The sequence below is a fragment of the Mustela putorius genome, unplaced genomic scaffold (assembly GCF_011764305.1).
Source record: "Mustela putorius furo isolate JIRA1106 unplaced genomic scaffold, ASM1176430v1.1 tig00003858_pilon_pilon_pilon, whole genome shotgun sequence".
Classification (NCBI taxonomy): Eukaryota; Metazoa; Chordata; class Mammalia; order Carnivora; family Mustelidae; genus Mustela; species Mustela putorius.
The window spans coordinates 18,145,109-18,157,258 of NW_025422010.1; the positions used below are offsets into that span (position 1 = coordinate 18,145,109).

Here is a 12,150-nt window from a genome sequence, read left to right on the forward strand (position 1 = left end):
AAGCAGAGAGGCAGGCAGAGAGAGAGAGAGAGAGGGAAGCAGGCTCCCTGCTGAGCAGAGAGCCTGATGCGGGACTCGATCCCAGGACCCTGAGATCATGACCTGAGCCGAAGGCAGCGGCTTAACCCACTGAGCCACCCAGGCGCCCCAAGGATCCCTTTTCATTTTAAGGGCAAATAAAATTCAAAGTTATTATAACTAATCTTTGGTATAAAAAAGAAAAGCTTTTCTAAATATTTGATTACATCTTAGTATAAAACTCCTGGGTGAGCTAAATACAATTAAATATATGGAAAGCCATTATTAATATGCTGTGCTTGATGTAAAATGTAAGGTTGCACTATGACGAATTGGCCTTTACTTGAATCAACTTAATTTACAAAGTCAATCATAAGTATAACTTGGGTAGTAGCTATATTTTTTTTCCAAAAAAAATTATTTTTTTAAAAGATTTATTTATTTGACAGAGAGATCACAAGTAGACAGAGAGGCAGGCAGAGAGAGAGAGAAGCAGGCTCCCTGCCGAGCAGAGAGCCCGACATGGGACTCGATCCCAGGATCCCGAGATTATGACCTGAGCCGAAGGCAGTGGCTTAACCCACTGAGCCACCCAGGCGCCCCGCCCCCCAATTTTTTTTTTTTTTAAAGATTTTATTTATTTATTTGACAGAGAGAGATCACAAGCAGGCAGAGGCAGGCAGAGAGAGAGGAGGAAGCAGGCTCCCTGCGGAGCAGAGAGCCCGATGCGGGGCTCGATCCCAGGACCCCGGGATCACGACCTGAGCCGAAGGCAGCGGCTTAACCCACTGAGCCACCCAGGCGCCCCCCAAAATTTTTTTTTAAAGTAGGCTCCACACCCAGAGTGAAGCCCAGTGCATTGCTTTAACTCATAACCCAGAGATCAAGGCCTGAGCTGAGATCAAGAGTTGGGAGTTTAAGTAAATGAGTCACTCAAGTGCCCCCCCTCCAGAATCTTTTTGTCTACTTATTAATTCAATTGATGAATCTAATTGGTTATCCTGAAAGGAAGGAAACCAGAAAAGATCCCAGAGAGAGAAGAAGAGCTGGCAGAGCTCAAATACTAATAGTGTCCTTAATTGAATAACTGCAGTTGAGTAGCTCTGGCAAAAGCACATTTTAAATTTCTGGGGTGAAAATAGTTTAAGGCAGACCAGAAATTTGACTGGCCTATTCCGAACAAATATTTTAAATCGTGTTTAGTCTCTCCAATTAGCTCTGTTTGGTCTTGGGGATTCTATACTGGTGTTTTCCTCAGTTTTATTTACATGAAAAATAAAGAATATTTTATTTATTTTACAACATAATTGGCCACATTTTATACCTCCTTTCTTTCCACTGGATTATTGTCTTTCTACTTGGTTATTTGATTTTGAGGGAGTATTCCTGCTCCTGTGACTCTCAGGAAAAGCAACAATGCCTCCATGCTGGGCTAAAAAACAATGGTTTTAAATCTTACACACCATAATGTTATTTAAGTAAGGGCAGCCAGAAACCACTCTTATGGCCCTCTTATTTTCCTTCCGAGATTGTCTTTTGTATTCAAGAGCTGAATCACGTCTAGGGTGGAGGGGCTTATCAATGGGCAAGGTGCATGTAAACTCTCTCAGGAGCGTGTACTGTTTGGTCTACTTAGCACCCTGACTCCGCAGGAAGGCAAGACACAGCTTTCAAAGGACTTTGCAGGTAGCTCACACTCAACACCATTCTACTCAGCTTAAAAATACATCCCTAATCACCCACTCCAGTTTGATAAATTTTAAATTTACACATACAAAAATACACGTCGTCCTTAATCTGTGCTATAATCTGTCTTACTTCAGATCCCATTAAAAAAGACGACTAAAACAAGACGGAATCCCCAGTTCACACTGTACACCTAGGTGCACTACAACTTAAAGACTGACCTCATCACAACTACCTGGTTTCACTGCCCGCGTCGCCATACCCTAGATTTATCTAGGATTTCCTCCAGCCCCACCTCCGGGAAGGTGGGACGGATTTCTTGCTCCGCCCCTTTTGTCGCAGCCAATGGAGCGCACCGCACCACCGGTAGGCCCCAACCCCGTAGTGCTGCCCCTCCAGCGCCTCAGGCTCAGGCCGGCCGTCACCCGCCGCCCCCACCCCCCCAGCCACCGCGCTTTCCGGCCGAGCGCATGCGCACTCTCGTCGGGCCCTGGAGAGGACGCTTAGGGATCGATATTCTTCTCCTTTCTTTCTCCAGTCGCGCGACTCTCCGAAACCCTTTCCGCCCTACTGTTGCCGTGGCTCCCCCTCCTAGTCAGAGAAGGTGCTGCTCCAGCCTTAAGTGCGTCAGTATCCGGATGTGGAGCCGCTCTCGCCCGGTGGGGACTCTGTGGCGGGGCGGAGCGCGGCGGCGTGCGCGGGGGCAGAGAGAAGGGGGCCCGTGGGCCCGGGCGCTCGCCGGACGCCGGGAGGTACCACCGCTGTCCACGGGGGAGGAGGCGGCGCCGGCAGTCGGGCGGCCACCCCGGAGCGAGGGACTGGGGGAGAAAAAAGGCCGGCAGTTAAGCTTGCTCCCCGCTGCCCTCGCCGTCTCCCCCGGACTAGCTTCCCCCGGCCCCCTGCGCTCCCCGCGCTCCCGGCCGGGGGAGAGCGTGGTTTCCTGGCGGCCGTCGCTGTAGCCCGGCCGGGGAGCCCGGAGGAAGCGGGGGAGTCCCCGCCCACGGCCCCCTCCCCTCTGCCCGCCCGCCGCCGCGGCCTCTGAGCCGCTGAGGTCCGGCCTCCAGTCCGAGCGGGGAGCGCGGCGGCGGCGGCGACGGCTGGAGAGCGGTTGTGGTCTTGGCGGGGACCGCGTCGCCGCCCCCGTGAGTTATTCCCACGTCCCCCGGGGCTCCCTGCCGCTCCCGCCGGCGCCGAGAGTCCGGCCCGGGCCCAACTCCCTCACGGGCCCCCCGGCGGCGGCGGCGGCGGCAGCGGTAGCGGCGGAGCCCACCGCCCGGGCCCCGATGAGTAACTCCCGGAATAACCGGGTGATGGTGGAAGGGGTCGGGGCCCGGGTAGTGCGCGGCCCGGACTGGAAGTGGGGGAAGCAGGACGGCGGCGAGGGCCATGTGGGCACGGTCCGGAGCTTCGAGAGCCCCGAGGAGGTGGTAGTGGTGTGGGACAACGGCACCGCCGCCAACTACCGCTGCTCCGGGGCCTACGACCTGCGCATCCTGGACAGCGCGCCCACGGGTGAGTCTTGGCCGCTTGGCCCCGGGCTTGCGAGCGCGCGGGGAAGGGGCGAGGCCGGGTGGGCGTCGGGCTGCGGGGGAGAAGCCCCGCGGTAGGAAGGGAGAGAGCCAAAGAGATTTAGGTTCAGTACCTGGTAAACAAAAACTTGCAGAGGAGACCCCGCTACCCCCACGGGAAATGATGGCAGCACCGTCACCAGGATGGTTTCAAGCCTGGAAGGCACAAAGCACCGGGAAGACCACAGACTGTTCCCCTCCTCCTTCTCTAGGGAAGGGGTCTGGAGAGGCCTATCTAATAACCCATTGAAATTAATCAGCCACCGAGTGATAACTGTCTGAAGAGAGGCTTGCCTAGCCATATGGTGTTTAGTTGACGGGTTACAATTGCCGAGGGGCCTCTGGTAGTTCGGATTTGTTGAGATACCATGTATGTATGTATAAGTGTATGTATTGCCTCCTATAATACATAGAAGGACTTGGACTTCAGTAGCTAAATGTTAATTAGGACCTTGTAGAATGATTTTTCATCTAAATTGTTTCATTACCAATAGAGGGAAAAATAGACCAAGCTGTTGAACCATTTCCTTGTGTTAAATACTTTTCCCAAGTGGATTAGACACTGGTTTTTTGTCGTTAACACCCCATCTCAGGATATATTAGAGACTCACCCATTCATGCACAAGGAGTCAAGGTCCTTGATTCACAAATATCAGGGATCTGTTTGTTACTCTAGAATTTTTTGTAGTGCGGTAAACTGAAGGCTTGTGCTCATAAAATAAAGCTCTAGCCTTATTTTTTTGGATTACTTTAATCAAAAATATTTTTACAGATTTGTCCATGATACTGTCTTTAGTAGAAAGTAGTTCAAATTTAAAATTTGTTACTTTACAGAATGCATAAATAAGCTACTTTTAAAAAATTGAGGTATCATTGACATCTGTTAGTTTTCTGTGTACATGATTTGATATTTATATATATTGCAAAACGATCATCACAGTTAAGTCTAGTTAGCATCCATAGTCTACATAGTTAATAAAATTTTTTTCCTTTGTGATGAGAACTTCTAAGATTTACTGCCTTAGCAACTTTCAAATATGCAACAACACAGTGTTAATAATTGTAGTCACCATACTGTACATTACATCCCATGACGTTTACTTTATAAGTGGAAGTTTGCACCTTTTGACACCCTTCACCCATTTCACTTCTTCCCACCTCTGGCAACCAATCTGTTCTTTGTATTTTTGAGCTTTTGTATCTATGAGCTTTTTTTTTTTTTTTTAAAGATTCCATGTATAAATGAGATCATAAGGTATATGTCTTTCTCTCCTTTATTTCAGTTGGTACAGTGTTCTTGAGATCATTCATATTGTTGCAAATGGCAGCATTTAATTCTTTTTTTATGGTTGAGTTCATATTCCAGTGTGTGTGTGTGGGGGCACATTTTCTTTATCCATTCATCCATTGATAGACTTACAGATTGTTTCCTTGTCTTGGCTATTGTAAATAATGCTTCGGTGAACATGAGGATGCAAATGTTTTTGAATTAGTGTTTTCTGTTTCTTTGGCTAGATACCCAGAAGTGTTGCTGGATCCTATGGTAGTTCTGTTTTTGATCTTTTGCTGTTTCTTGTTGTTTTGGTAGTAGCCATTCTAGCTAGTGTGAGGTGATGTCTCATTGTGGTTTTGATTTGCATTTTTATGATGATTAGTGATGTTGAACATTTCTTCATGTGTGTTGGCCATCCGTATATCTTCATTGAAAAAATATTCAGATGCTCTGTCCATTTTTAAATCAAATTGGTTTTTCTGCTGTTGAATTGTATGAGTTCTTTATGTATTTTACATATTAATCATTATATGCATTATTTGCAAGCATTTTCTCCCATTCAGTAAGTTCTTTCATTTGTTGATGGTTTCCTTTGCTGTGCAGTGACTTGTTAGTTTGATGGAGTCCCACTTGTTTATTTTTGCTTTTGTTGCTTTTGCTTTTGGTGTCAAGTCCAAAAAAATCATTGCCAAAATCATTGTTAAAGAACTTACTGCCTGTGTTTTCTTTCCTTTCTTTTCCTTTTTTTTTTCCTGCCTGTGTTTTCTTATATGAGTTTTATGGTTTCAGATCTTAACTTTAAAGTCTTTAATACGTTTTGAGTTAATTAATAAATAAGCTACTTCTAAGGCTTGATGATTGAATTTAACAAAACCTAACAAATCTGAAATGGGTTCCTGTTTGTTATTGGCAGTGACAAAAAGGAAACTAACACAAGTCATCTCAGTTTTTTTGAACAGATAATTCATAAAATTGTGTTTCTTTCTTTTTTTTTTTTTTTAAAAGATTTTATTTATTTGACAGGCAGAGATTACAAGTAGACAGAGAGGCAGGCAGAGAGAGAGAGGAAGAAGCAGGCTCCCCGCTGAGCAGAGAGCCCGATGTGGGGCTCTATCCCAGGACTCTGGGATCATGACCTGAGCCGAAGGCAGAGGCTTTAACCCACTGAACCACCCAGGCACCCCATAAAATTGTGTTTCTTAACTGGTTATTTAAACATTGGGAAAGACGTATATGCATGCCCAAAAGAAAAGATTCAACAGTACAAAAAGGGACAGCCATTGTTACCAGTTTCTTGTGTATTCTTACATACCCTATTTTTTTGCAAGCATATTTATTAATATACTGTAAATCTACCTTTTTAAAGCACAAATGGTAAAAACTGTATTCTCTTCTGCACTTTTGTTTCCTCCACTTAATATATTGGGAATTGTTCTATGTTAGCACATGTAGGTCTATCTTATTCTTTTATAAGTGCATAATATTCCAGTGACTAGACACCATAATGTATTTAACTAGTGCTTTCTTGGAGGGCATTTTATATTGTTTCAGGTCTTCTTATTCACTGTTAAACAGAATAAATCCTATGCATATGTGTTGAGTACTTCTGTTATAGAATTGCATCAAGGGGTACACATATTTAACATTTTGATAGATAACTGACTGGTTGCTGTCCAAAGACATTTTAGCACTTTATACTCTAACGTTTTACCTGGAATGAGGCATATACCTGTTTCTGCAGGCTCTTAAAAGATTTTACCTTGCTAGCTCAAGCTAAAATTTCACCACAGCTCAATAATTTGCAGTCATCTTGGTATTGGTAATTGCACGTTTATGAGGAAATTTAAAAATCTTTCTAGAGTAAAGTGTAACAAATCCTATATTACAGTAATTTTTGAAGGGATATTAATGTTGTCTGTGTGCTTTGTGGTGTGAAGTATATCTGTCATAGTTTCATTATCTTGTATAAAAGCAGATGTTTTTAGAGGTAATTGTTTTAAAATCTCAGTTTAATTTACAAGATAATTTTACTCATTTAATTTGTTGCGTGTAATAATTCATCTTGTTCGTCTGATTCTTTTAGCAGACATTTTAAAAGCATTTCTAGATGCAGGGTAGCTAGCCTTCTTATGCAGTGCTCTTGAAATGAATTTTGATTTCTATGACTTAATATCTTTAGCATTTTTTTTTTTTTTGAAGGATTGAACAAATCACAAACTGTTAGATTTGGTTTTACCCCAGGACTATAATACTACTTTCAATTTTCTTTTCTCTTTTTTCTTCAAAATATTTGATAATTGATGTCTATTGGTACTTTATTACATTCTCAAGGTTTATTAAATGTTATATTTATTATATACAGTACTTGGTATTTCTTTACATAATAGTTAAAATAAAAATAAGTTTAATCTTGGGGCACCTGGGTGGCTCAGTGAGTGAAAGCCTCTGCCTTGGTTAAGGTCATGATCCCAGGGTACTGGGATGGAGCCCTGGCATCAGGCTCTCTGATCAGCAGGGAGCTTCCCCCTCTCTCTCTCTGCCTGCCTCTCTGCCTACTTGTGATCTCTCTCAAATAAATAAATAAAATTAAAAAAAAACAAGTTGAACCTTTCTGAAATAATTTCAGGTTTACAAAAATTACAAAACCATTAAAAAGAGTTTCCTTTTGCTCCTTGCTCATCTTCAGGTATTAATATCTTACAATTATTGAAACCAGAAAAATAACATTAGTACAATACCGTTAACTAATCCACAGACCTTGAAATTTACAATACTATTACATACAGTATTTGAGCTGCATGTGACGCTGTCAAATTTTCCAGCTCCAGATTGTCTGTCTTTACTCTTGTGGTATTATTTTTTTTTACTTTATCAGTGTTCTTAATCTTTTACGTTTTTTTTGTTTGTTTGTTTTGCTTTTTGTTCTAAACAGCAGCTTAAAGTTCCAGTCATCCTACACTGTTGAAACCAAGCTCTGCCCGTGGGAGAAGATAAGACATTGTCATATCTACTTAACTATCATATCTTACCCAATATTCAGATTATTGAAATCTTACCTCGACTATAAAGCTTCTTTTGTTTACTGAGAAAAATCGACCTTTTAAGATTAGCTTGTAAGTGTGTGGTTGGGAGTGACATAGGTAATTATATTACCAGGTATGGGAGAAAGTTTTCAGTTAGAAGTTAGAAGCCAGCTAGCTGGCTTTTTCCTTTACGTATGAGATAAATGGATTAGATAATTTTAAATAGAAATTTTCCTCTAGCTGTGAAAATTTGATTTGATGTTAATAGTAAAGAGCTAATAACTATTCATATAGCTAACTCAGAGCTAACCTGGAAATAAAAATTTAAAAAGATGTATTTCACCCCAGTCAGAGTGACAAAAATTAAAAGTCTAAAAATAGTATGTATTGATAAAGAATGTGGAGAAATTAGAACTCTCAGGTTATTGGTGGGACAGTAAATTGATACAACCACTTTAAGAAGCAGTTTGGCAATCTTGTAAACTTTACAACGCACATATTCTGCAACTAAGAAAATCTTCTAAGTGTATATCCATGAAATCCTTAGGCACAAATCCATTAAAAGGTATGTATAAAGAAATTCATTGCATTATTGTTTATAAAAGCAATAATTTGGTAACTACTGAAAGTTTTTAGATAATTTGTATATCATGTTACATGAGTCTCACAATAAAATATTAGCAGCTAAGGTGAAAGAATGTATATATATAGTATATACAAGTATACTATGTATATATAGTATATTTTTACCAAATATTTGTTAAGTAAAAAATAGTTTTCAAAAAGGTACTATAGATGGTACTGTGCTTTTTATGTAAATTTTAAATACTGAAAAATTATGGAAAAATATATGCAGAAAAAGGATTAACACCTGCACTGGAAAGGATCCAACCATCGGGGTGGTATTTTGATATTTTGCTTCTCATCAGAATATTCTTCTTTTTAAAAATGAGAGCAGTATGATTTTTTTCTTTTTTTTTGAAAATCTTATTTTAATATATTAGTAAATCAAGTCTGATTCTAAATTGATTTTGTTTCCATTCTTGATTTTGCTAGGTGCTGTAGCTTTTAGGAGACCTCAGAAAGATAGATAGTTGATCCAAAAGAAAGAAGTGCATTTCTGAATGTTATGCTGGTTATTAAGCTCTTGTGTCTTGGCTTCAGCCCACTCTCTGTATTGTACCTGGTGAGGCTGTGGTAGGACTCTGCATATTATTTTTTGCCATCTGGATCCTCCTTGGTTATGCAAATAGGGGATGCTCAAAGGACACTGGAAGGCTGGAGTGGGAGAAGGAACTTGCTCTTTTCTGTTTTACTAGCTTTCTTTTGGTATCATCTTATCCAGTAGGGTTTCAGTGTCAGTATTTGATTCTCGTGTACTTTGTTCCAGTATAACCAGAAGTATCTTCAGCATGCCCCCACTCACTGATACCAGCACCAGCTGGTCCGACCCTTTCATCAAGGTTTGGATCCTAACCCTATGGAATGCTTTTTTAAAGCCTCTTATATTTTAGTACTCTCATTTTTTCCCCCCTTGTTTACCCATTTCTAGAAGTGATGGATTGGTATAGTTTCTGTCTTCTGACTGGACCCTAATGAATAATGTTTACTAAATCTTAATCTTATTTTTCTATTGCATTACCAGTTCAGTAAAATTTTTATTGAAATTTAGTTAGTAACTTTCCCTCCTTTTTTTTTTTTAAAGATTTTATTTATTCATTTGTTATAGAGAGAGAAGCGAGAGCAAGCACAGGCAGACAGAGTGGCAGGCAGAGGCAGAGGGAGAAGCAGGCTCCCCGCCAAGCAAGGAGCCCGATGTGGGACTCGATCCCAGGACACGGGGATCATGACCTGAGCCGAAGGCAGCCGCTTAACCAACTGAGCCACCCAGGCGTCCCATCCCTCCTTTTTAATGCTAATCATTTCTTATGTATGAATTGGAAGGTGTTTCTCTTTTATATTTTGAATCAATGAATTCTGAATTTACTGAATTTAAAATGAAATAAAATATTATTTTCTTTCAAGTATGAATATGAAAATTGGTGATACACATCATTTTGTTATTAAAGACCGTATAATGATGGTAACATCTCCAAATACCAGTTTTCACCTTGCTTACTTCAGTTTCTTTTGGGCAGCACATATTTTCTCACATCATCTTTACCTAGGACACATTAAATGAACATAATTAAAAGATCTTATAAGGAGCATACCACTAATGCCTACTTTTGATCCCAGAAAATGTGTGTAATTTTGAAACATTAATTTTTCATTTATTTTGTAAGTGAAAAATATGGAACTCATTCTTAATTTTGCCTCTTAAACACTTTGTCTCAAGATAATCAACAACATGTTGTTTTGTGTCATTAGCATGCATTCCACAAATCCACTTAATTAGGCACAAAAAAGCTTCAGTATGTCTTAATGTGCCAGAAGTGGGCAACAGTGGTGGGCCCAGGTGTTCTCAGTCTCTCACTCACCTTCAGTACACCTGTAGTATGTGTTTTTATACAGGGCCACTGAAGGTATTAGTGTCAGCTGACTAATTTACAGTTAGTAAAACTTAATTTCATTTTTAGATTTTTAGAAAAAAAGTAAATGTAAAAGTAAAAGTTTCAGTGAAAGTCCACAACCCCCTTTTTTTAGAATGCTTGGGACTAAGTTTATACTTTTGGATTTTAGAACTATAATATGCTGTGTTTGCAACACAGTACATAATACCCACTTTGAAGTTCACAGCAGTACCATGTAATCAGATAAATTAATATTTCTGCAGGGAAGCATAAGAATAATGATACTACGGGGATGATAAAGACTACCTACTATATATAGCATTTTGTTTGTTCAGGATCAGGGTTTATCACTCAGTGAGTTTGCTGCTAGCTTACAAAAACGCTTAGAATTTGTGATTATCAATAAGACATCGTGAACTTCCATTTTCTCTTGCATTTCAAAGGATCATGTTCTGTATCTCCTGAGTTGTATACCTCACTTTGGAAACCATTGCTCTAAGTCACCTAGAAGGAACTTTTGCATTTTAAATACCTATAGGAAAATGGCTTTTTTTTTTTTTTAAAGATTTTATTTATTTGACAGAGAGAGATTACAAGTAGGCAGAGAGGCAGGCAGAGAGAGAGAGGGGGGAAGCAGGCTCCCTGCTGAGCAGAGAGCCCGATGTGAGGCTTGATCCCAGGACTCTGAGATCATGAGCTGAGCCACCCAGGTGCCCCAGAAAATGGCTTTTTAAAAAAGAATATTCCTCCTTATCATCATCATCAGCAGCAGCAGCCCAGAAAATGGCTTTTTAAAAAAAGAATATTCCTCCTTATCACCATCATCATCATCTTCTTTTAAAAGATTTTATTTATTTATTTGAGAGAGAGGGAATAAGAGAAAGACCTCAAGCAGATGGAGCAGCAGCAGGAGAGGGAGAAACAGACTCCCTGCTGAGCAGGGAACCCAATGATGTGGGGCTCTATCCCAGGACCCTAAGATTGTGACCTGGGCTGTCATTTACTCAGTGTTCACCATTGGAAATGTAGTTATCTTTCACCAAAGTTATTACTATATTATTGACTATATTCCCTACATTTTACTTTTCATCTCTGTGAGTTATTTACTTTATAACTGGAAGTTTGTGCCTCTTAAACCCTTTCACCTATTTTGTCTATTCCCCTACACCTCTCCCTTTTGGCAACCACTAGTTTGTTCTGTATGTTTAGGAGTCTCTTTCCCTTTTTTGTTGCTGTTTTTTGTTTGTTTTTTAGGTTTCAGGTGTAAATGAAATCCTATGATATTTGTCATTCTTTGTCTGACTTACTTTACATAGCATAATAACCTCTAGATCCATCCAAGTTGTGAGTGGCAAGACCATTTTTTTTTAATGTCTGAGTAGTTTTCCATTGTGTGTGTGTGTATACACATATATACATATCTATACACATACACACATATGTATATATGTATATACCACATCATGTTTATCCATTCATCTGTCAATAAACATGTGAGTTGCTTCTGTAGCTTGGCTATTGTAAATAATGCTGCAGTAAACCTAAGGGTGGATATATCTTTTTGAATTAGTGTTTTCATTTTCTTTGGGTAATACCCAGCAGTGGAATTACTGGATCATATGGTAGTTCTGTTTTTAATTTTTTGAGGAACCTCCATATTGTTTTCCTTACTGGTTGCACCAGCTTACATTCCCCGTGCATGAGGGTTTCCTTTTCATCACATCCTTTCCTATACTTGTTATTTTCTTTTTGATACTGGGTGTGAGGTGATATTTCACTGTTGTTTTGATTTACATTTCTGGGTGATTAGGATGCTGAGCATTTTTTCATGTGTCTGTTGGCCATCTGTCTGTCTTCTTTTGAAAAATGTCTATTCAGGTCTTCCGCCAGTTTTTAAATTGGATTTTTTTTTTTTAAATTGGATTGTTTTGATGTTAAGTTGTATGTGTTCTTTACCTGTATTTTGATATTAAACTTTTATCAGATATATCATTTGCAAATATCTTCTCCCATTCAGTAGGTTGCCTTTTTGTTTTGTGATGGTTTCCTTCACTGTTTAAAAGCCTTTT

At 40.2% G+C, this 12,150-nt stretch overlaps 1 protein-coding gene across 1 annotated transcript in view; it reads left to right on the plus strand.

The window, feature by feature from the left end:
- The first annotated feature begins 2,987 nt into the window (after positions 1-2,987).
- MIB1 (MIB E3 ubiquitin protein ligase 1) overlaps positions 2,988-12,150 on the plus strand; it is a 136,227-nt gene continuing 127,064 nt past the window's right edge. The window contains exon 1 of the mRNA XM_004742825.3: positions 2,988-3,216. Coding sequence (XP_004742882.1) covers positions 2,988-3,216 — 229 coding nt within the window. The remainder of the gene's footprint in view (positions 3,217-12,150) is intronic.